The 24,770-nt window shown below is 43.8% G+C and overlaps 1 protein-coding gene across 1 annotated transcript; it reads left to right on the top strand.

Annotated features, from left to right (window-relative positions):
- The first annotated feature begins 270 nt into the window (after positions 1 to 270).
- On the top strand, positions 271 to 24,770 carry LSM4 (LSM4 homolog, U6 small nuclear RNA and mRNA degradation associated). Its single transcript, XM_075337823.1, has 5 exons — positions 271 to 401; positions 8,860 to 8,901; positions 15,682 to 15,780; positions 22,180 to 22,363; positions 24,254 to 24,770. Exons 1-5 carry the CDS (start codon positions 399 to 401, stop codon positions 24,340 to 24,342), a joined length of 417 nt encoding a protein of 138 aa, XP_075193938.1. The 5' UTR covers positions 271 to 398; the 3' UTR covers positions 24,343 to 24,770.

Here is a 24,770-nt window from a genome sequence, read left to right as displayed (position 1 = left end):
TAGAGGGCACAGTGGGATAGTTTTCTGGTACACAATGCGACTGCTCTATACTCCAGCCCCAGACCTATCTACCAAAGACAAATAATCATTAAAAAATGGGCTAGGCGAAGTCATTCACAGCTGTGCTAAGTCGGCGCAAGGGCTACAGTGTGTCCTCAGTACACCAGCCATTTTGGGTAGTTTCATAATAGCTTTCCATGTAATTTGGCTCCGGGAAAATGGCCGCCAGCATAGACGCACATAGGCACGTGTGAAGGTGTCCCGGGGTCCCACGCTCCCTCTGTTGTGGCGTGCTTCCTCATTGGTGGTGGCTGTCAGCAGGCCGGTCTGCCGGTACAGACAGTGTAGAAGGCGGCCAAGCAGCGGGACGGAAGTGACCGCCAGGAAGCGTGGGGAAAATGGTGAGGCCGAGGGCTGGCGACCGGTAGAGCACACCTGTAGTGCCTCACCGTGCAGATATGGCGGGAACTGGGTGTCTCCCCACATAAAAACCGCATATAACGCTGTGGATAGAGGGGGTGATATTATGTGTGAGAGTACATGCGTACAGCTAGATGTGGAGACTAGCTGACTGTCCTGGGTAGCGCACTCCAGACACCAGGGGCAGCACGGGGGAGGTTAGGGTGGTAGGCACAAGAGGTAAGGTGTAGGGGCAGCACTATGGAGAATTTTATACATAAAATGCAGAATCCGCTGCTTAAACATTTATATACTGTTGCCTATAGCAACTATACCAGCAATGCACAGATCAGGGATGTAGTTGCACATAAATTGACTTTAGTATAAAAACTGGGGGCACTCGCTTCTGTTTGCACATCCAGCGCTGCCTAAACTAAACCCCTGTGTGCACCGCCTGTGATAGCGCACACATATGCCGTCGGGGCAGGTGCGCTCTGCTTCTGGATCCTCGCTGAAGCCACTCGCTTGCCACACTTTCAGAAGTAGTGAGCGGCGGCCACCGACTGGCAGGAGTCAGAGATCAGTGCACCCCTCTTACACTTAAAGGGCATTTATACTGCAAGATAATCGTGAACGAATGTTGTTAACCCCCATACGACATAATGGCGGTTGCGATTCCCTCATCACCATTTTAAGTCTATAACGTCACCGCTGGTGATGCTGAATTGAATAACATGGTAGTACGCCCCTAACATGCTAAGAGGGCAGACTAGTCGGGGGCTGTAACGTCCTTGGTACTAGTCCCCGCGCTCATTAGCATAAAATAAAAGATCTTTCGAAATACTTTTTCTATAGATCTCTTTATCTATGCTAGTGTATACAGTGACGGTTAAGCAGGGATTAGCAATGTGCAGAACTGCTCGTGGTTCTGGGTGCATATGGCACCTGACACGTTACCTTTAAAGGAATTTTGTGTACCATGTTTTCCCCATACAAAATAGGGATCAGCATATTTCAGCCCTTTGCTACAGCATTGTAGTTATTCTGCATAATGCAAAAAACTCCTTATATTACAGTGGAACCTTGGTTTACGAGAACAATCCGTTCTGGGAGTGTGCTTGTAAGCCATGTTAAGGCCCAGTCACACTAAACAACTTACCAGCGATCCCAACAATGATACAACCTGATGGGGATTGCTGGTAAGTTGCTAGGAGGTCGCTGGTGAGATGTCACACTAAGCGACGCTCCAGCGATCCCACCAGCAACCTGACCTGGCAGGGATCGCTGGAGCGTCGCTACATGTGGAAGCATGCTGCGCTTGGTAACCAAGATAAATATCGGGTAACCAACCCGATATTTACCTTGGTTAACAGCGCACACTGCTTAGCGCTGGCTCCCTGCACATTTAGCCACAGTACACATTGGATTAATTACCCGATGTGTAGTCTGGCTACGTGTGCAGAGAGCAGGGAGCCAATACTGACAGCTGAGAGCGGCGGACGCTGGTAACCAAGGTAAATATCGGGTAACCAAGGTAAGGGCTTCTTGGTTACCCGATGTTTACCGTGGTTACCAGTGTCCGCAGAAGCCGGCTCCTGCTGCCTGCACATTTAGTTGTTGCTCTGTCGCTGTCACACACAGCGATCTGCGCTTCACAGCAGGACAGCAACAACTAAAAAATGGCCCAGGACATTCAGCAACAACCAACGACCTCACAGCAGGGGCCAGGTTGTTACTGGATGTCACACACAGCGACATCACTAGCAACATCGCTGCTACGTCACCAAAGTCGTGCCTCAGCAGCGATGTTGCTAGCGATGTTGCTTAGTGTGACGGTACCTTTACTCGTCTAGCAAAACAAAATTTCCCATAGGAAATAATGAAAGCTCAGACAATTAGTTCCACAACTTGTTCAATGTCCCATCCTGGTCCCCTATTGGGCCATTCCACACACGCACATACACATTATGCTTCTGTTCCATCACCGGCCTCCTAGTTCTTGTAGTCCACCGATACAGGATGTGTATCGGGTAACCATCACAACCGATGCTGGAGCTTCCGCTGCCAGAGCGCTGACATCAAAGGCAGGAGCCGCTTGCCTCTGATTGGCCAGCATGCTGCCTTTGAGAAGCGTCTGACAGCGGAAGTTCCTCCATTGTCATGATGGTTACCGATACACATCCTGTACCGGCGAACTACAGGAACCATGAGGCCAGCAATGAAACAGAAGGTAAGGTGAGCATAATATGTGTGTGAGCGTGTTTGTACTGTATATGTTTGTGCGGACTGCAAGTGTGGGTCAGAGCGCAGTGAAAGTACAGAACCGGAAGTGTGTGCGGTGTGTATTTGCTCGTAAACTGAGTTACAAATTTACAGCAAGCTTTGCTCGTATAACGAAATACTCGCACACCAAGTTACTCGTAAACTAAGGTTCCACTGTATACTCGCCACCCGATGGGCGTCACTGGTCCTGATCCGGCACCGCCTCTTTTCTTGCTATTGCCGTCCTGCTTCTTGTTTTGTGTGGATGACCCATCATATGTCCTCCACCTAGTGTTCTCCATCATGCTCCTGTGCAGTCAGGGCAGAAACAAGTGTGCCTGCACAGGAGTGCTATGGAGAACACGGACGGGTCATCCACATGAAGCAAGGTGCCATGGATCAAGACCTGCAACGCCCATCAGATCGGATATAAGGTCTTTTTTGCATTATGCAGAGTGGCTTGGGAACGTATATACAACATTCTACAATGCTGTAACAGATGCCTGAAAGATGCTGTCCCTACTTTATATGGCGAAAACCTGGTGACAGGTTCCCTTTAAGGCTGGAAACACATCTATGCGAGTAAAATCGGTCCGACTGGGCTGAAAAAAACTGGGCTGATTTTAGTTCACATTAGGTCCGAGTGCAACGCAAGTGCAATGCTTTTTCTGAATAAATTAATGATTTTACTAGCGTGTGTAATGCGTGTGTAATGCGTATTATTTTACTATGTCATCTGCCATTCAGCTCTGCTACATGGCCGCTGACAGCAGACACAGACAGCCATGTAGCAGAGCTGAATGGCAGATGACAGCAGACACAGACAGAGCCGCACTGTCAGAATGAACTCGGGTGAACTTCACCCGACTTCATTGTCATGCTGCGGCTCTGTCTGTGCCGCGTCCTGATTAGCGGTCACCGGTGAAGGTCTCACCGGTGACCGCTAATCCCCTGAGTGACTGAAGTTAGCAGCCCTCTCTTACTCACCGATCCCCGGCGCTGCACGGCGTTCACACTGCTCCGGCGGCTTTTACTATTTTGAAAAAGCCGGCCGCTCATTAAACAATCTCGTATTCCCTGCTTTCCCCGCCCACAGGCGCCTATGATTGGTTGCAGTGAGACATGCCCCCACACTGAGTGACAGGTGTCTCACTGCACCCAATCACAGCAGCCGGTGGGTGGGTCTATACTGTGCAGTGAACTAAATAATTAAATAAAAAAACCGGCGTGCGGTCCCCCCCCCAATTTTAATACCAGCCAGATAAAGCCATACGGCTGAAGGCTGGTATTCTCAGTATGGGGAGCTCCACGTTATGGGGAGCCCCCCAGCCTAACAATATCAGTCAGCAGCCGCCCAGAATTGCCGCATACATTAGATGCGACAGTTCTGGGACTGTACTCGGCTCTTCCCGATTTGCCCTGGTGCGTTGGCAAATCGGGGTAATAAAGAGTTAATGGCAGCCCATAGCTGACACTAAATCCTAGATTAATCGTGTCAGGCATCTCCCCGAGATACCTTCCATGATTAATCTGTAAGTTATGGTAAATAAACACACACACCTGAAAAAATCATTTATTAGAAATAAAAAACACTAACAAATTCCCTGGTTCACCACTTTATTCAGCCCGAAAGTCCTCCATGTCCGGCGTAATCCAGGATGGTCCAGCTTCGCTTCCAGCGCTGCTGCTTGGAGGTGACCGGAGCTGCAGAATACACTGCCGCTCCTGTCACCTCCACGCAGCAAATGAGGTGAGTAGCCCGATCAGCTGAGCTGTCACTGAGGTTACCCGGTGGCCGCGGGCTTTTTCGGTCTGAATAAAGTGGTGAACCAGGGAATTTGTTAGTGTTTTTTATTTCTAATAAATGTTTTTTTCCGGTGTGTGTGTGTTTATTTACTGTAACTTGCAGATTAATCATGGAAGGTATCTCGTGGAGACGCCTGACATGATTAATCTAGGATTTAGTGGCAGCTATGGGCTGCCATTAACTCCTTATTCCCCCGATTTGCCAACGCACCAGGGCAAATCGGGAAGAGCCGGGTACAGTCCCAGAACTGTCGCATCTAATGTATGCGGCAATTCTGGGCGGCTGCTGACTGATATTGTTAGGCTGGGGGGCTCCCCATAACGTGGAGCTCCCCATCCTGAGAATACCAGCCTTCAGCCGTATGGCTTTATCTGGCTGGTATTAAAATTTGGGGGGACCGCACGCCGTTTTTTTAATTTATTTATTTCACTGCACAGTATAGACACGCCCACCAATCTGCTGTGATTGGGTGCAGTGAGACACCTGTCACTCAGCGTGGGGGCGTGTCTCACTGCAACCAATCATAGGCGCCTGTGGGCGGGGAAAGCAGAGAATACGAGATTGTTTAATGAGCGGCCGGCTTTTTCAAAATAGTAAAAGGTGCCGCAGCAGTGTGAATGCCGTGCAGCGCCGCGCCGGGGAACGCTGAGTATGAGAGAGGAGGGGAAAATGACCGACAGACTGAGAGAGGGACAGAGATAGTGACGGACCGACAGAGAGAGAATAGAGACCGAGATGGAGAGACCGACTGACAGAGAATAGTGATTGACAGACATTGGGAGACATCACTCGTTTCCAGTGTTTTAGGAAACATGCGAGAAATGTATTTAGGAAATATCGGATGTCACTAGGATGGTGTGAGTGCCGTCCCGTGACATCCGATTATTTACACGCTCCCATAGACTTGCATTGGAGAGACTCGCAGTAGAAACTCGCAAAAAAGCAGCATGCTGCGATTTTTTTCTCAGTCCGATTTGGACTGAGAAAAAAAATCGCAAATGCGAGCTGAATCATTCACTAACATGTGTCCGATTCCAATGCGAGATTTTCTCGCATTGCTCTACTGCGAGAAACTCGCAAGTGAGAAGCAGCCCTTATAGCCTTATATAGTTGAGTTTGGGTCCATGCAACATGGTCTGTTCTTTGACCACAAAACACAAATGTGTGACACCTGCACTAGGCCAGGTCTCTGTATTTTAGGCAATCAGGACCTACTAGAGGGACACTGGTGTGCAAACTGGTCTCGTAATTTGTGGGGATTTTCCACCTCTGTTTATTAGGAGAAAGTGGTGTAAAAGCTGACTGATGTCAAAATGTCATCAGCTAAGGTACAAAAAAAATCTGATCTGGATATATAGGAAAACTGAAAATGAGCAGTGGATCATGTTTGTAGATACATTTTTATGCTACATTTCTCACCATACTATGCCCACTTTTGTTGATTGAGTCAGAAAAAAATGGTAATACCCATATTTAAAGTGGTGCACATTATGTATAACATTTGCTTAGTAAATCTGTCCCTGCATGTGCTAGAAAAGAAGAAAAAAACATTTCTAGCTTTTCACTGCATTGAATTCAGCTTTTAAAGGAATTTGTCAGCAGGTTTCAATTGTGTAATCTGAAAGCACCATACAATTAGTGTTTTATCAGTAGGAGTGGCTAAATCCGATTGGCTAGAAAAATCTTCCTGGTTACGGAGTGTGACCGTCCTGGTGGTGGGCATGACCAGCTTGGTTGGTGGGCGTGGTGATGGTTCCTCATATCCACTGTAATAATGCAGGCTTTGACCCCCCCCTCCCTGCACCACACCTAATTGGAGGTCTTACCCCCAGACCCCCGCTTCTATGATAAATAACTCTAGGACCACGTGGAGTTTTCCTGGTCCCTGCCCCTTCTGGTCATATGGGCATGACATCAGCGGAGGTCCCTTAGCCCACTGGGATTTAGCCTCTACCTTAACATTGCAGGACAACTGGACTCATGCATGCTAGTCCAACCACACCTCCAGTTCTTGTCTCTCTAGATTGTACATAAAAACTGTGGTATGGGTGGAGTTATACACAACTCAATATCTGAGCTCTTCTAGATCTGCAGCAGAGAAAACTGTTACTATGTCATAACTTCTGCACCCAGTAAACTAAGTAATGTATCGGTGGAATCGGGGTCCCTGTCCATACCTTATGCTGCTGCAGGTGTATGAATCGGACAAGTGCAATGTAAAAAAATCTTTTATTGCACTCATCTGAATGTTAGTCAATGTTGCAGGTCTGATCTAAATGGACTGAGGAAAACAATTGCTGCATGCTGCTATTGGCAGCATATCTCTTATGTCACTCACTTATGGGTGTGCATGAAACATCGGACTGCGCTGATGTCATCAGTACAGTGCGACAATTCTGCCTCTGAGCGGCCCTATTGCAGTCCTCTCATCCCCATGAAGTGACCCCTCCCCCGGGTTCCTTGACCTCTGACCGGTGATGTCATGTCAACTTCCACTTGACCTGACCTCACCAAGGTGAGCCCCAGTCTGTCTGAGTGACTAGGCTGTGGGTGGTGTTTCACCGCTCATCTCAACCCAGCATCACAGTGCAGCATGTCGTGCATGCTCTCTTTCACTGCAGAGCGCCACAAGCAGGAGCAATGCTGGGCTGTGATAAGCGGTGAAACTCTGCCCAGTAACTTAGGAAGACTGGGGCTGGCTGTAGTGATGTCAGGTCAACTGGAAGTTGACATGACCTCACCGGATCTCAGAGGTCACGGAGCGCGGGAAAGGTTCACTTCATGGGGATGAACGGACTGCAATAGCGCTGATCAAGGTATTTAGAAAAAGCCTGCCGTCACAGTTTTACAATATTGCAGAGTAGTGATCCACATCTTTAAAGGGAACCTGTCATCAGAACTTTGTCTTTCAACCTAAATGTTTCCCCCTCTGCAGCTCCTGGGCTGCATTCTAGCAAGGTTCCTGTACTTTTTGTGCCCCCTTTTAAACCAAAATAAATACTTTATAAAACTGTACCTTTCGGTTTGAAAATCTTGTAAATCGTCCATGGGGGCGGGCCGTGTGGCGTCCGTTACTGTATCTTACGCTGTCCCCCATGCTCCAAATCATCCCTCATAACGCCGCCCACTGCGCTCGAGGTCCCGTGCACGCCGGGACACCTGGTGACGTGGTCGCAGGCACGAGAGTATGGGCGGCGCTGTGATTGCATTGCAAGTGCCCGCCCATACTCTCGTGGGCGCGCTCTCCCCTCTGTACGTCGCTCAGATCCTCCGCTTCTCCTGTGGTGGCCTGCTCCGCTCCTCCCATCTATTTCCTGCTGCAGGGTACGATGGGAAGGAGGTGACGTCGGGCCGGCGCAGAACACTGGAGGCAGTGGGGAAAGGGCGGGCACGAGAGTATGGGCGGGCACTTGCGATGTAATCACAGCGCCGCCCATACTCTCGTGCCTGCGACCACGTCACTAGGTGTTCCGGCGTGCACGGGACCTCGGGCGCAGTGGGCAGCATCCTGAGGGATGATTTGGAACATGGGGGACGGCGTAAGATACAGTAACGGACGCCACACGGCCCGCCCCCATGGATAATTTACAAGATTTTCAAACCGAAAGGTACAGTTTTATAAAGTATTTATTTTGGTTTAAAAGGGGGCACAAAAAGTATAGAAACCTTACTAGAATGCAGCCCAGGAGCTGCAGAGGGGGAAACATTTAGGTTGAAAGCCAAATTTCTGATGACAGGTTCCCTTTAATCTTTCATCTACTCTTCATGTGTGCTCCGATTCTCACATGCGAGAGAATTTGCGCACAGTAATGACACTCGGCTAACGCTCGCAGCACTCTGAGCAACGGGTCATAGACATATCGTGCCATATCATACGCTAATATGACCCCGGCCATAAAAGGAGTCAGTCAGCTGAAGCCACCCTTGGTGTGGTCAACAGTTCAGTGCACCTTCTCGCGTACATGTTTCCCATCCATCTCTACCCTCCTCTTCCTCGACTGATAGATTTGGCTTTACAGGAGCCAGGTGGAGATGAATGTAAACAAGTAGGAGGGAAGGTGCACATAATTGATTGGCCACTACAAGAGTGCATGTGCTTGGTTTAAACAGTCATTTATTGTGCTGACAGACTCCTTTTAAAGAATAGGAAGCCTTCAAGTAGAAAGCCAGCAGTTTCCATAAGGCTTCGGGTGTATGTGACTGAATATTGGCTATTATAATGTAACTGCTTATATGCACCACTACAAGAGGTGAAAAGAGAATGGCTGCTATTGGGCGTAAAACGCAACATAGTGATACAGGTCTCAGCACATAATAGAACTTTTCTGCATGCATTTTTAGCAGCTGTCCATTTGCTACGTAGCTAAAACCTTATTTCTTATTTTCTGCAGCTTCCTTTATCTTTATTGAAGACTGCCCAGAACCACCCTATGGTAAGTTCTCATGGAATCACATGACTTTGTACAAACCACTGCATTCTGGGGAAACATCAAGACCCAGAACTTTCTTTGGTCTCTTCTTTGGCCTTGATGAAAGGGTGAGATGGCGTGCAAGGCTCCTGATTCATTTAAAGACGCATGTGTCTTTATGAATCAGGTGAGACGCAGCATAGTGGCCTGGGCCATCGTGGCAACCTAGCCACAAATATTACTTCAGTCAGTCATACACTGGAGTAAGATTTGTAAGGAACAAAACCACTGGTCATGATGCCTCACCCGGTCTCTGGGAAGTCAGAGCTTCGCGATAATGGGGGGGAAAACACCAAAAGTTGCAAGTTTTAAAAGCTTTTTACAGCAGTTTTCTTGCATAAAAACTTTTATTAATCGGCGTCTTAAAGGGAACGAATCACCAGGATTTTCGTATATAAGCTAAAGCCAGTGCTATACTGGCACTATCAGGCTGATTCTATACATACCTGTAGTGGTCAGCTCAGATGTATAGGCTTTCAATTCCAAGAAAGTAAAGTTTAAAAAAATCGGCAGCTGCGTGAGTGGCAGCTGCAATGGAGTAGATAATATATTCATAGTTAACCGCTGTTATAATTAGCACAAGTATTATACAAATGATTCACTTTTTTGAAGGACATGTGTGAGGTCATACCCATGTGACCTGGTATCCAGCTTTGTTGGTTGAGGCTCCGCCCCTTCTGGTCACATGGGTATGACCTCACACAGTTCCTGCAACAGTGAATCGTTTGTATAATACTTATGCTACCAGGGGAGGGGATAACTATGAATATATTATCTGCTCCATTCATCTAATTTTATAAACTTCACTTTCTTGGATTGGAAAACCTAAACATCTGAGCTGATCACTACAGGTATGTATAGACTCAGTCTGATAGCGCCAGTATAGCACTGGCTTTAGCTTATATACGAAAATCCTGGTCATTGGTTCCCTTTTTCTTTTTTAAAGGGAAACTGACAGCAGATTGATACTGCCCAATCCATTGACTGCATATATCAGACACCGGATGTATGATCTCTGCCTGGAATGTGTGACTCTGAAACGCTGCGGCCTTTCATGGAGAAACGTACTATAAAAGCTGCTGGGCACCGAGCCACACTGGAGATTAGTCAGCGTCCCCAGTTCCTATACCTTTATGCAGGGAAAGACCTGTCAATCCAGGGCAGTGGGCAGAGAGAAACTTATCCTATTTTCTTACTTCTCTTCTTCCAAAAGCCATGTTTGTTTTTTATTTTTCTGTCCACATAACTTTTTGATGGCTTTTTTTTGTGGGATAAATTGTACAAAACTGACCTGGTAATGTGATTCTACAGGTCTGTACGATTATGCAGATGCCAAATGTGTAGCTTTTTTTTTTCCCTCACTTTAGTAGTGAAAATTTTGGGGAAATTTGTTAAAAAAAAATATAAAAAAAAATAAAACTTAATTTGCTTGTGTCTCCATTTTCCAAGGCTCATAAACGTTAACATTTTTTGGGATATGGGGCTGTGTGAGGGCTTGCTTTTTGCACATTGAGCTGTCATGTTTACTGATATCATTTTGGGCTAGATATGGTGTTTTGATTGCCTCTTATTCAGGGCTGTGGAGTCGGTAAGCCAAACCTTCGACTCCGACTCCTCAATTTCTCTTGCACCGGCTCCGACTCCACGTCTCCGACTCCTACATATATTGCTTATAGTTAGGTGAAAAATTTATTGTAGTACATGAACATGTGTATGTGAACATCAGAAATTTAATATTTTCTATGATACCATAATCAAGATATTTGGATAGAACATAAAATATATTTAATGGAATACAACTTTAGAACACAAAAAACTGTAATAAATTTTAAATATGCAATACACTATAATATACAGTAGATTACATATATCGTTTGTGTATGTATATGTGTATATGTATATATATATATATATATATATATATATATATATATATATAATAGATCATATTGTATTACATATTTACAATTTATTAGTTTTTGTGTTCTAAAGTTGTACTCCTATAAATATATTTTATCATAAAAATGATTAATGTCTGATGTTCACGTTGTACTACAATACATTTTTCACTTAAAAATAAGCATTATACTACATGTTATTACAGTATTTAGTATGTTTTTGTTGAAAACTGTTTTTTGCCACTTACATAGTGCATTACATAGTGATATATATATATATATATATATATATATATATATATATATATATATATATATATATTGTTATATATAACACTATGTAAGTGGCAAAAAACAGTTTTCAACAAAAACATACTAAATAACATTTGTGCAGTCCATGAATTTGATCTAAGAAATAGAATTGCCTCCATCAGATCCTCCTTCGCAGATGACCTCAAATCTGACCTAATAATTTTAAGGCTAGAGAACAACCTCTCTACAGTAAAGGCCGCTTTACACGCTGCGATATCGGTACCGATATCGCTAGCGTGGGTACCCGCCCCCATCTGTTGTGCGACACGGGCAAATCGCTGCCCGTGCCGCACAACATCGCCCAGACCCGTCACACTATTTACCTGCCCGGCGACGTCGCTGTGACCGGCGAACCGCCTCCTTTCTAAGGGGGTGGTTCGTTCAGCGTCACAGCTGCGTCACTGAACCGCCGCCCAATAGAAGCGGAGGGGCGGAGATGAGCGGGACGTAACATCCCGCCCACCTCCTTCCTTCCGCATTGCGGGCGGGAGGCAGGTAAGGAAAGGTTCCTCGTTCCTGCGGTGTCACACGGAGCGATGTGTGCTGCCGCAGGAACGAGGAACAACCTCGTTACTGCTGCAGTAACGATTTTTGAGAATGGACCCCCATGTCACCGATGAGCGATTTTGCATGTTTTTGCAACAATGCAAAATCGCTCATAGGCGTCACACGCAACGGCATCGCTAATGCGGCCGGATGTGCGTCACCAATTCCGTGACCCCAACGAGTTCGCATTAGCGATGTCGTAGCGTGTAAAGCCCCCTTTACTTGGGTTGGAGGCAAAGCCGTAACCACATGGGCAACATCTCTAACAATTTCCGGGTATAAAGGAATTGCCTCATGCACAGTCAGTTTTGATGAACGGTTGAATTTTTCTATTTCTTTGAGAGCAAGTGAAAAATTTTACTGAAATCTGGTCAATCTGCTGCTATAGGAGATGGAGTGAAATCTTTTTCCTTGCGGCAACGCTTTGCCTGCTCCATGTCATCCAAATACTTGTCAAAGTTAAACTCCTCATCTGATGAGGATGAAGATATGGCAGCAGTAGCACTGTCAGGCCCCAAGTCCTCTTGCGCCTGGCAGTCCTGTTGCCGCTCATCCTAACTGCTACCTCACTCAGAGCTTCTTTTCCTTTAGTAAGCTGTTGATCATCAAGCAGTATACGATGACTTGGGTCCACATAAACAGCTGCCCGAAGAAGTTTATTTTCCAGTAGCTGTGTCTCGCTCCGTTTCATTGAAGCAGAAATGCCATCTGCGATTAAACCTCCTCTTTGGGACAGGCAAAATAACAAGTTCTTCCACTCCCTTATGAAAATGCCAGGAGTTAAATCCTCAGCTTGTTGTAATTTTTTAGTCACGGTAAATGGGTGATTAAGCAATTTCTTCAGTTCAGCCACCTGTGTCCATTGACCTTCATTTAATGTTACTTGAGGGTTCACCATATCTATAAGAAACGATTTTAATTCAAGCAATCGCTCAGTCATTTAAATAAGTGCTGCCTCACAGAGTGGCTTTATTAACAATTGCCCCTTTCCCAGCACGTCCCTTCAAGATGGAATCAATTTTAGGGGTTCTGGCGGCAATAAACAACTTCCTCACTTTTCCACTTAGATTTCCAGCATGTCCGCCCAGTTTCACACATCCGGCTTTTCGCCGATTTGGCGGATGCGGCGCACGCCAGTACAGTACGATACAGTACAGTGGCAGCGCCGCAACTTCCGGGTCACATGCAGCGGTCACATGACGGCATGTGACCGGCATTTGTCGCGCTGCCACTGTACTGTATACACTGTACTGGAGTGCGCCGCATCCGCCAAACCGGCGAAAAGCCGGATGTGTGAAACCGGGGTCCTTCTTGCAGACTATCTCCTATTGCCAGCTGCAGCGTGTGCACAACACAGCGCATGTGATAAATATGAAAGTGTTTTGAAGCAGCTTCAACAAGATCTAATTCTAAAGTATCATTTTGCTGTTTTTCTGTTGTAATATCTGTTTGTTCCTCAGTTACATGAACAGAACTGTGGCCTTCCATCTCAAACATACTGAATCTTACATTTTCTTCTAGCTGTTGTTCATTATTCTCATTCATCAGTTTAATGCATTCTCCTTTACAATAGCAAGAACCTGTTCTTTTTTGAGTTTGTAATCTTGCAGAACTTTTCCACTAAGGCCTGGAGAAACTGGCTGCTGTGATGAGCTTTACTATCTTTCACTGCCAGTGTCTTACTAACAATTTCTTTCTTGTCACAAACATATCGAACATTGATGGCAAAATAATTCACTGACATGCAGCGACTCCGGGCATCCCAGCAAAGGCAATGGGTGAAAGATAGGACATTCAGACACAGCGTTTTGTGAGGATCCTCACAAAGAATGAGAAGTCAGTTTGTGGCGTTTTTCTAATCTGCTTTTGCTATTGAAAGCATTATCTATGAGCTCAAAAACCTTTCAGGTGATAGTTTTTTTAAAAGCGGATCTGCTTTTGCAGCTGACAAACGTATCCTCAAAAAACGCAGCAAAAACGCTGTGTGTGAATGTAGCCTTAGATCAGGAATAGAAAAGACATTTATAGGACATTTCATAAGTTTCCCAAATTCCTATGAAAAAATATTCATCACACTCTGCATTCAAGTACTGAACCCAATTTATTATATATTTTAGGAGTTGGAGTCAGTGCATTTTATACCGACTCCAACTCCACCAAAATGAGCTACGACTCCGACTCCACAGCCCTGCTCTTATTTCATGTTACTCAAGTATTGTGAAGGCCCAAAAAATTTAATTCTGGCTTTTATTTTTTTTTTTTTTTCTCGTTATGTTGTTTACCAATTGGATTAATTTATTTTAGATTTTGATAGTTTGGATATTTTTACAGTATTGTCCCCTCAAGGGTCCTAAAGCTGTAATTAGCCTATAGCTTTTACTATACATACCCGGGTTCCCCGAAAATATGACAGTTATATATATTTTTGCCCCGAAAAAAGCGCTAGGTCTTATTTTTGGGGAGGGCTTATTTTCAGGGAAGCATGGTTGGGGGAAAGTTTACCCCCTCAAAAATGAAGATTTCCCCCTTCCCAGGATTCTCATACTTACGAGATTGTTTCTGCGTGGCTCCCAGGACATCCTGTGATCTCCGGAGGGCGCTCCCAGCAGGTATGATGCACTGATGCACGCCGTCTTCCCCTCCTTCTGGCCGACACTCACACATCAGATCGCACACACAGACACACACACAAACACACTCATGAGATCACATATAGAATCGCGCACACACATTCACCTCATCTCATCCGGTGATACCACTTGCTTCCAGCCAGCAGGAGACTCTTTGCTCTCTTGTCTCTATGATGCATTCCACCGTTTGGTGCTCCATGCATTCCACCCGCAGGTCCTGGCGCTCCACTGCATAGCATCCCAGGTTTTTCCCATATGCCGGCCAGAAGCAATCAGTATTGCCGGATGTGGTGAGTGTATGTGCAATCTGATGTGTGATCTGATGTGTGCGTTCCGCGCAGGTCCTTGATGCGTTTCCACTGCTCCCGGTTGAAGTTTGGTGTGTATGATTGCGGGTTCTTCTTTCTTCTCTCTTTTGGGGTGTCTGCTTTCTATAATGAAGTGTCCTGTAGTATTCTTTAACTTTTTTGGCTGTGTGGACACTTCATTATTGAAACACGACTAGGTCTTATTTTCGGAGGAGTGCTTATATTTAAGCCTTGCTGAAAACTCCTACTAGGCCTTACTTTTGGGGTAGGTCTTATTTTCGGGGAAACATGGAAGCCATATATCAGCACTGCTGTATATAGCGAAAATCATGGGCTACTATGAACACCAGTTACAGGTTGGCTATCACAGAAGAAGCGTCATGACTAGCAAGGGAGTCTTTAGCTGTGATGGCAAATCACAGAAACGCCGATGGTTGTGTGGAATGATGCCCCACCACCCCCGTCAGCGCACATGACATGCCGTTGTCAGAGATCGACAGTGGTGTTTAACCTGTTAATAGTGACGGGCAGACTCTGCTCCACGTGCAGCTGTTAGTGGCATTCAGCCAACATTTGCCAGGAAAGATGCAAGTTCGGCGTGGGAGCCCACATAAAAATCAGGGACACAACAATTTACGTAACTGTAAATCATATGTTGGGAAAGCTTGATTTTCTCTGAAAGGCCGCAGCGTTGCAGAGTCCAATATATCTTACTGAGTTCATACAGCCGGTGCCCATGGACCACGCAGCATGTGTCAGCTGTCAGGTTCTCTTTCAGTACAGTTGATTTTTACCGTGGCATCAAACTTTTATTGCACAATGAATGGGTTTTTAGAATTGGAAAGCGTATATAATGCAATGAAACCTGATGGCTTATTCTGAGCAGAGCTACTACTACATCGTAAAAAAAATGTATATTAAATGTAGCCTGTAAGTGGAGTTCTGTTAATTGGGGGACGTCTTCTTACCTTCTTCAGTGTCCTGTTGTCTGATAAATAAATCAGTTTTTTTCTTGTACTATGTAGTAATGTTTTTTTGTCTTTGAAATAGTTGGTTGAATTAAAGAATGGTGAGACCTACAATGGGCACTTGGTGAGCTGTGACAATTGGATGAACATCAATCTTCGTGAAGTCATTTGCACGTCAAGGGTATGTCTTATCAGTAGTTGATGGTGTTCCTCGCTTTTTTCAAATCGTTATTTTAAGTTAGCTAACTAAACGTCCTAGGAACATTCCTTTCATATTAATCTTGCAGTCTCAACAAAGCACCAATTGTATGACAAAAGAGCAAAACGCTTGACCGTCAGGTGAAATGATCTTTTGTGTTGCACAAAAGTTTCAGCACAGTATAGTCCTGTGTAAGCAGGACCTGTGCTGCTGAGAACTGTTGCCGCCTAATTGCACTGAACAATCACTGTATAACTGGCTATTAAATCCCTTAACAACAAGCTGATGATTGTCGGGGGTCTATACCAAACATTGACCCGAAGGGTTGCACCTTGCAGATTTTGCTGGAGAAATTATACTTCTGGAATATTATTCTCCAGCGTAGGTATCTCCCAATAAAGATTTTCTTCTCCTGGGTCCCTTCACATGCACGTGTCTCCGGTACGTGCTAGGTCCGTGCCAGCATGTACCGGACACACGGGCACACGTAAACCCATTTAAATCAATGGGTTTATGTGCACGCACGTGTGCAGCCATTGGCCCGTGCCTCCATGTGGAGCACACTTGAGCCCTTGTGCTCCACACGGATGCATGTCCGTGTTTCTCCGGCAGCACGGGCCCGCACACGTACCACACGGATTGAGTGTGGATGCGGGTCCACGTGACACGTGCCAGAGAAGCACACGTGTCATTAAAAATTTTTTAAAAAAACTACCTCCACGAGTATATGTGTATAACACACGGAGAACACACGTAGTGCCATAAACATGGCACACGGAGGGGAAAACGCACCTTTGACACGTCCGTGAAACACGTGCGTGATTTTCACGGACGTGTGAAGGGGGCCTTAGGGTAAGTTCACATGACCGTATTTTTATCTAAATATGGTCAGTATCAAAAACTGACCTCACAAAGACAACACTCAGACCAATGTTATTCATTTGGGCTGTTCAGATGTCAATATTCCAAAGACCTACAGATTTAGATTGTGAGCCCCAATGGGGACAATTTTCCTGATGTGTGTAAAGCGCTGTGGAATATGTTAGCGCTATATAAAAAAATAAAGATTTATTTAAAAAAAAAGAAAATGTCCATGTGAAAAAAAATGCCCTGTTCACTTGGGATGCCAATTGGCCACATTGGTCCGTGGAAGCAGAAGAAAAAAATTGTATCCCATACAGATCAATCACACGGCATCCAATTTTTCCGGATACGTTGCCATTACTTATGTCACTCATTGTTGCAGAAAATGAAGTGTTTCTCCTAGAAAATTATTTGAATTACACAGGTTTTGTTATACACAATTATTTCCTTTTGTGTGTATTGGAACAACACAAAAAGCAGAGATAAAAAGGCAAATTCAAGGGTGAAAACCCTTTCGGCCATGAATCTATATGTATGTGTATATACAGTGCCTTGCAAAAGTATTCGGCCCCCTTGAATTTTCAACCTTTTCCCACATTTCAGGCTTCAAACAAAGATAAAAATTTTAATGTTCTGGTGAAGAGTCAACAACAAGTGGGACACAATTGTGAAGTTGAACGAAATTTATTGCTTTATTTTCAAATTTTTGTAAAAAAAACTGAAAAATGGGGTGTGCAATATTATTCATCCCCTTTACTTTCAGTGCAGCAAACTCACTCCAGAAGTTCACTGAGGATCTCTGAATGATCCAATGTTGTCCTAAATGACTGATGATGATAAATATAATCCACCTGTGTGTAATCAAGTCTCCGTATAAATGCACCTGCTCTGTGATAGTTTGTGTTCTGTTTAAAGCGCAGATAGCATCATGAAGACCAAGGAACACAACAGGCAGGTCCGTGATACTGTTGTGGAGAAGTTTAAAGCCGGATGTGGGTACGAAAAGATTTCCACAACTTTAAACATCCCAAGGAGCACTGTGCAAGCAATCATATTAACCCTAGAACGCATGACGTTAAAAATATACATGCAAATATAGAAAAACACACTTAAATAACTTTCACAAGTTTGTTTCAATTTTGCTAACTAAAATATGAATAGTGGACAAAATGTAATTATAATTTTTCACAGAAAACACCAAAAAAATCTTTTTTTTTCCAAATTTCACACAAATATATGAAAACACACACAAAAACACATAGAAATCTATAGCAAACTAGCTGCAGCTACATTTTTATTCTAACTTTCTTTTCTATTATATTAGTCTTCCAAACAATTCTGACATGTTATTTTTTCAGAAGAATGTTCTTTGCAAACATTTTCCTTACAAGTGGAACAATATCGCTCAGTTTTCCTCTCTGTTTCTTGGACACATGAAACAACGCTTTCGTTTTCTTTCTCCTGGGTCTGGAATAATCTGAAACTGTACGCCACACCGTTTCATTGCTTTTTTTAGTTTGCTTTGGCAAGCATTTCACGTTGCTTCGCTCTATCATGTGAAGCATTACAAGTTCATGACAAAGGTCCTTCAAGAATATGCGTCTCCTGTCCTTCCTCTTTTCATGAAATTCCGGATGAGTTTGTGTATAAATAATGAATTTAGGGCTTCTACATCACGGATATTTGAAAATAGTACTACAGGCAATCGTTTTGTTTGCCTCTTACACGAATATTCTCCCACCATCTCATCCATTTTATCTACACCTCCTTTTGTTGTATTGTAATGCAGGATGATTTCTGGTTTAAATGTTTTGTCATTGCTGTCAACACTGCAGTCGTGATGCATGGTACTGAGTAAAATCACAGATTTCTTCTTCTTCGCCTTGTAAGATACCAAAGTTGCTTTATTTAATCCAAAGACACTGTCATAAAGTGCTCGCTGACGATTGTGTTTGAGTGCTGCTGGAATTTCTCGTCTGTTTTGCTTTATAGTACCAACAAGTGGAATAGCTTTTGCAAGCAGAAAATTGCCTAGTTCAACATTGGTGAAATAATTGTCCATGGTGATGTTTCTACCTGAATTGAATATTGGAACAGCAAGAGTTTTGACTATTTCAGACTCCAGATCCTTCTGTACTGGTGCACCAACCTCTTTGCCACAGTAGATTACGACATTTATGCCATAATAATTTGCAGAATCACACATCCAGAAGATTTTTATTCCGTACTTGGCTGGCTTGCTGGGCATGTATTGTATGAACTTGCAGCGTCCTCTGAACGGTACAAGTTGCTTATCTACAGTAACATTAGAACTAGGATTTTAAAGTTTTGTGCAATTTTTTATAAATATGTTCCAGATATAACTGATGGGGGGCTAATTTGTCTGTTTCAAACCTCGCTGCACGAGTTTGCGTATCATCAAAGCGAATGATTCTTCTAATTTCCTCATATCTGGCCACTGCCCTGAGATGTCATGCCCTTATCACTCCCTCCAAAAATCACATGACATCCTCACGTTATTATCCTCACTCTGGCCCCTCCACCAGCATTACTGAGTACAAATAAAGTAACTTGAGACACAAACACTACTCAGATCATGATAAAAATAGCGGGGGCCTAAAATGCTCCCAATCCATACAGATGTAGTTTTCACCAAACAAGCATTGTTACACCAAAATGCCTATGAAAAAAATTATATGAACTGGATATTATCAACAACGACATACTTAAGGAGTGGGCGGCACGGTGGCTCAGTGGATAGCACTGCAGCCTTGCAGCGCTGGGGTCCTGGGTTCGAATCCCACCAAGGACACCATCTGCAAGGAGTTTGTATGTTCTCCCCGTGTTAGCGTGGGTTTCCTCCGGGTTCTCCGGTTTCCTCCCACACTCCAAAAAACATACTGATAGGGACTTTAGATTGTGAGCCCCAATGGGGACAGTGTTCCTGATGTATGTAAAGCGCTGCGGAATATGTTAGCGCTATATAAAAATAAAGATTTGATTTTTTTTTTTTTTTTTACCTGGAGTTTCAAAATTCTAACTAAAGTAATTTTGCAGATAATAGCAAAAATGTAAGCATGGAGGCCTAAAAGGCCCCCAATATGCATTCTAGGGTTAAAATGGAAGGAGTATTATACCACTGCAAATCTACCAAGACCCGGCCGTCCTTCAAAAATGTAGTCTTATAAGGAGAATACTGATCATAGATGCAGCCAAGAGGCCCATGATCATTCTGGATGAACTGCAAAGATCTACAGCTGAGGTGGGAGAGTCTGTCCATAGGACAACAATCAGTTGTATACTGCACAAATCTGGCCTTTATGGAAGAGTGGCAAGAAGAAAGCCATTTCTCAAAGATATCCATAAAAAGTATTGTTTAAAGTTTGCCACAAGCCACCTGGGAGACACACCAAACATGTGGAAGAAGGTGCTCTGGTCTGATTAAACCAAAATCAAACTATTTGGCCACAATGCCAACGATATGTTTGGCGTAAAAGCAACACAGCTCATCACCCTGAACACACCATCCCCACTGTCAAACATGGTGGTGGCAGCATCATGGTTTGGGCCTGCTTTTCTTCAGCAGGGACAGTGAAGATGGTTAAAATTGATGGTAAGATGGATGGAGCCAAATACAGGACCGTTCTTGAAGAAAACCTGTTGGAGTCTGCAAAAGATCTGAGACTGGGATGGAGATTTGTCTTCCAACAAGACAATGATCCCAAACATAAAGCAAAATCTACAATGCAATGGTTGACAAACGTATCTAGGTGTTAGAATAGCCAAGTCACAGTCAAGACCTGAATCCAATCGAGAATCTGTGGAAAGAGCTGAAAACTGCTGTTCACAAACACTCTCCATCCAACCTCACTCAGCTCCAGCTGTTTACAAAGGAAGAATGGGCAAGAATTTCAGTCTCTCGATGTGCAAAACTGACAGACATACAGTGACTTGCAGCTGTAATCGCAGCAAAAGGTGGCGCTACAAAGTATTAACTTAAAGGGGACGAATAATATTGCACGCCCCAATTTTCAGTTATTTATATTTTTGTTTAAAATGAGCAATACATTTCGTTGAACTTCACAATTGTGTCCCACTTGTTGATTCTTCACCATAACATTACATTTTTATCTTTGTTTGAAGCCTTAAATGTGGGAAAAGGTTGATACAAGTAAAATATATCTTTGTACCGTGTTAGCCAGTAGAGATAAAAAATTGTTTAAAAGAACTGAAGTCCTCAGTGGTTGATACCTTTTTAATGGCTAACTGAAAAGATGGTAATAATTGCAAGCTTTCGAGACTACTCGGGTTTCTTCATCAGGCATGGTATAACACAAAATCTGGAGAGTCACATATTTATACACAACAGGACATAGAATGGGGCAGTAAAAAAAAAAAAACAAAAAAAACAACCAAGTTATATAAAACAGAACTATCACTAGCAGGGGGACAAACTGTTGTAGCCATAAATTTTGCTGCAGTTCAGTGTGAAAGTTTTATTGTCCTCTGATCAGGGTCTGGTCCAGGCTGTGACACGCTCGGATGGTCAGAGGAGCACATCTTTTAACTGATGTAAAAAGACATGAATCCATGAGACACATTCATTCCTACTCAATGTCCATGTCGGAAAAGGTTGAAAAATTCAAGGGGGACGAATATTTTCGCAAGGCACTGTATGTTCTGTATTTTTTACTTTTTAAACTTGCCCTTGCGGGCCTTGGACCTCTGATTCCTTGTGCTATATATAGCAATACCAGTCTCATGAACACCAGTCACTGGTTGGCTTTCATAGGACTACTGTCATGACAGTCATGGGGTCCTCAGCAGACAACAGACTGTAAGAGCACCCATCAGTGCTTTGCAGGAGTGCCATTGGGTGATAAGAATGGAGCAATCCCTTACTTGTGCTCTTTGAATGCTGCTGTCACAGAATAATGGCAGCATTTAACAGGTCAACAGCAGCCGTCAGAGCTCAGCCCCTCGCACGGCTGTCTAAAGGCAGATGATGGTTGGATAACAACCATTATCTGTGAGCAGAGATGTCAGCTGTTACTGAGCCCGCGCCAGGGAGTTGACACCGACACTACACTAATAGGTTTGGGGGGAAAACAAATGATTGTTTTTATACAGCCGTTTGAAGTTATCCTTACTCATCAGTTACCATATTGGTCAGTTTTGTGCTCCGGTATTTCTTCTTTAGAGGATTTATAGCTGCTAGCTGAATGCGTCCCTTAACTAGCACAGAAAAAGGAATAACTTTTAAATGTTGTGATGACCAATTTATTAGGAGGTCTGAGATGAATATTGTCTTGTGTGTCGGAGGTTTGTTTGTTAACCTCTCGATCACGCCAGGATAGTTTGAACCCGCTGGATCAGTCTTTCTTTTTTTCTGTAACAGTGCGTTTTTATGTGCTAAAGAGCCCTTGTAATGTTGCTTATAGGCTAATGTTTTATACGGAAACCATCTAAACATATTCTTTAACAAAGCCTAACATGGTCTCTGTCATCTTTTAACAGGACGGTGACAAATTCTGGAGAATTCCTGAATGCTACATACGTGGCAGCACAATTAAATACCTGCGAATCCCAGATGAAATTATTGATATGGTGAAAGAGGAAGTGATGTCAAAGGGCAGAGGTCGAGGGGGAATGCAGCAGCAGAAGCAGATGAAAGGCCGAGGAGCTGGTGGAGCTGGGAGAGGTACCGTACTTTTATTTTTTTATTTTTTTTTTTTTTTATATGACCGCATTGGATTATAAGATGCACCCTATATTTGTAGAAATTTAAAGGGAAAATAAATTATGGTCTCCATCTTAAAATCTGGTGCTGTCTTACCGGAGGCAAGGCGGAAGCAGTGGTGGTGGAGTAGGGCGATGCTGCAGGCCGTGCAGTGGGTGTAGCAGATGCTCACTGTGGGCACTGTTAGGAGGAGCATCCAAAAGCTGTCGGCAGTGCAGGCTTCAAAGAAATGGCGCCTGGAGTTGCACGTGCCCAGCTGGAGCTCTCTACTCAATGCCAAGTAGAGATCTCATCTGCACATGCGCCTCCTCCGGAAGCCATTTTCCTTAAGTCAGCTTCAGGGAATCAGTGGGCTGGAGGCGGCGTGTGCGCAGATGAAATCTTGAGGCGAGAGCTCCATTTTCCGCACACTCCATTATTTGAAGCTCGCACTGCTGACCTTTTCAGAATGGCAGCCCCTGCCTCACCGCCTGCAGCACAGCGCTCAACACCGCCCATGACAAAGAGCATTTCCTCTCCCTCCTGTGACCCCTCTCCACCACCCCAAGTAAGTTATAATCTCCAACCTTTATTTTCCTCAAAAATTTTTGGGAGGAAAAGTGCGGCTTATAATCCATAAAATATGGTACATTTTTTTTTAATTCTATATTTAAAAGGAAATTGGAAGAGGCACTGGTAAGATTTTGTGGGTGAAAAAAAAGCAGAGACCCAGAAAATGTGCTAAAACCATGAAAAAATGGCAAAAATAAGGGCATGGTTTGTAGTGCCATGAGGATTTTTATTTGGTTTGAGGGTTCATAGCTAAAATTAACACAATTTAATGTTTTGGTTATTTTTGGATTCAACATAAACTTACAATTACTGGTTTGATTGTTCAACGTTTTGTTTTATTTACTTCTGTTATACTGTATTTTTGGCGTACTTTAGGACACAAGGGTTAATAAAAGGGCGCCACCTGAAAGGGATCTCCTCAAGCACATGAATTGTGCAAAGCACAACCAGAGATGTGCTGTACAAGAGGGGGATCACCAAAATATGTAACTGTCACAAAATTGAATATTTAATCAGCAAGAAAAAAAAAAATATATATATATTTATATATATTATTTATATATATATATATATATGCAGTAGAATATTATATTATATGCAGTAGAATATTATATTATATGCAGTAGAATGACCCACATTAAAACTAAGAAAGTGTGGTCAGGAAACATCCCCAGCTACACTTATAATAGGGTATAGGATAATCCGACTCCCAGTAGGCAAATAAACTGCAGTAGAATACTGCGCTGAAGGTCTCCAGACAATAAAATACTATGCAGACAAGTGGGATTAAGGCCCGTTTCACACATCTGGCATTTCGCCAGAAGCTGGATCCGGCACGCATACAGTACATTCATTTACAGCGGAAGCGTAACACCATGCGGACAAATACGGTTGTGCATAAAGCACACAACCGCATGGTGTTACACTTCCAATGTAAAATGTACTGCATGCGTGCCGGATCCAGCTTCTGGCGAAATGCCAGATGTGTGACACGGGACTAAGCGGGGATGTATCCCCACGTATTGCCACTGAGATGTGGCTTTCTCAAGGGCAGTGTGTGTGTATTTTTGGTGTACTCCAAAATGGAAAACCACTAGATGGCAACATTTTACACACATGGAATACAGATGTGAAAAAGAAAAACACATTTAGTGTTTCCTTTTCGTTTACAGCATCCTTGCCGAGAAAATAATTTGGGTCAATCATTGGTATTATGTCCATCATCTTTCTAACACTCACTTTGGTCTAGAGACTCCACTCTCACTATTGAGACTCACTAGTTGTCTTTTTTTGCCATAGGTGTCTTCGGGGGACGAGGAAGAGGCATGGCAGGTGGAGGCCGAGGGGGTCAAGATAAAAAAACAGGACGACAAGCAGGAAAACAGTGAACCTTTTAATGGGTGTTAAAACTTTCTTCCTCCCCTTCCCCCTCCTCCCTCCAAAGTATACATCACATCGGTTTGGGCACACCTCGCATTGTGTATATAAAGTGAAAGCGTGAAGTCTCAAATTTTCTAGTTCATATTATTCATTGGGCCCCAGCAGAATTTTGACCTTTTCAACAGCTTTTATGGTTTTGGTCTTTGGTATGAATGGCCACTCTCTTAGCAGTGAACACTCCAAAGGTAGTGGTTATGCTACCTGCTGCTCGTCTTTATAGAACTGATGAGTGTCAGAGGCTAGTATATTTACTAAGTGATGTTAGGTTTGAAAATAATTCTACAATTTTAAAAGAGAATCTGAAATAGTAGGGTATACATCACTTGAAACAACTGTGTAAACTTTTTTTTTTTATATTAAAGGGAAACTGTCAGCA

This window comes from Anomaloglossus baeobatrachus, chromosome 1, assembly GCF_048569485.1.
Source record: "Anomaloglossus baeobatrachus isolate aAnoBae1 chromosome 1, aAnoBae1.hap1, whole genome shotgun sequence".
NCBI classification, from domain to species: Eukaryota; Metazoa; Chordata; class Amphibia; order Anura; family Aromobatidae; genus Anomaloglossus; species Anomaloglossus baeobatrachus.
The sequence above is the reverse complement of the archived record's forward strand: the minus strand, read 5'-3'. Positions and strand labels throughout refer to the sequence as shown.

Coding starts and splice junctions, on each gene's coding strand:
- LSM4 (XM_075337823.1), top strand. Junction 15,781..22,179: donor AAGTCATTTGCACGTCAAGG/GTATGTCTTATC, acceptor ATCTTTTAACAG/GACGGTGACAAATTCTGGAG. Junction 22,364..24,253: donor AGCTGGTGGAGCTGGGAGAG/GTACCGTACTTT, acceptor TTTTTGCCATAG/GTGTCTTCGGGGGACGAGGA.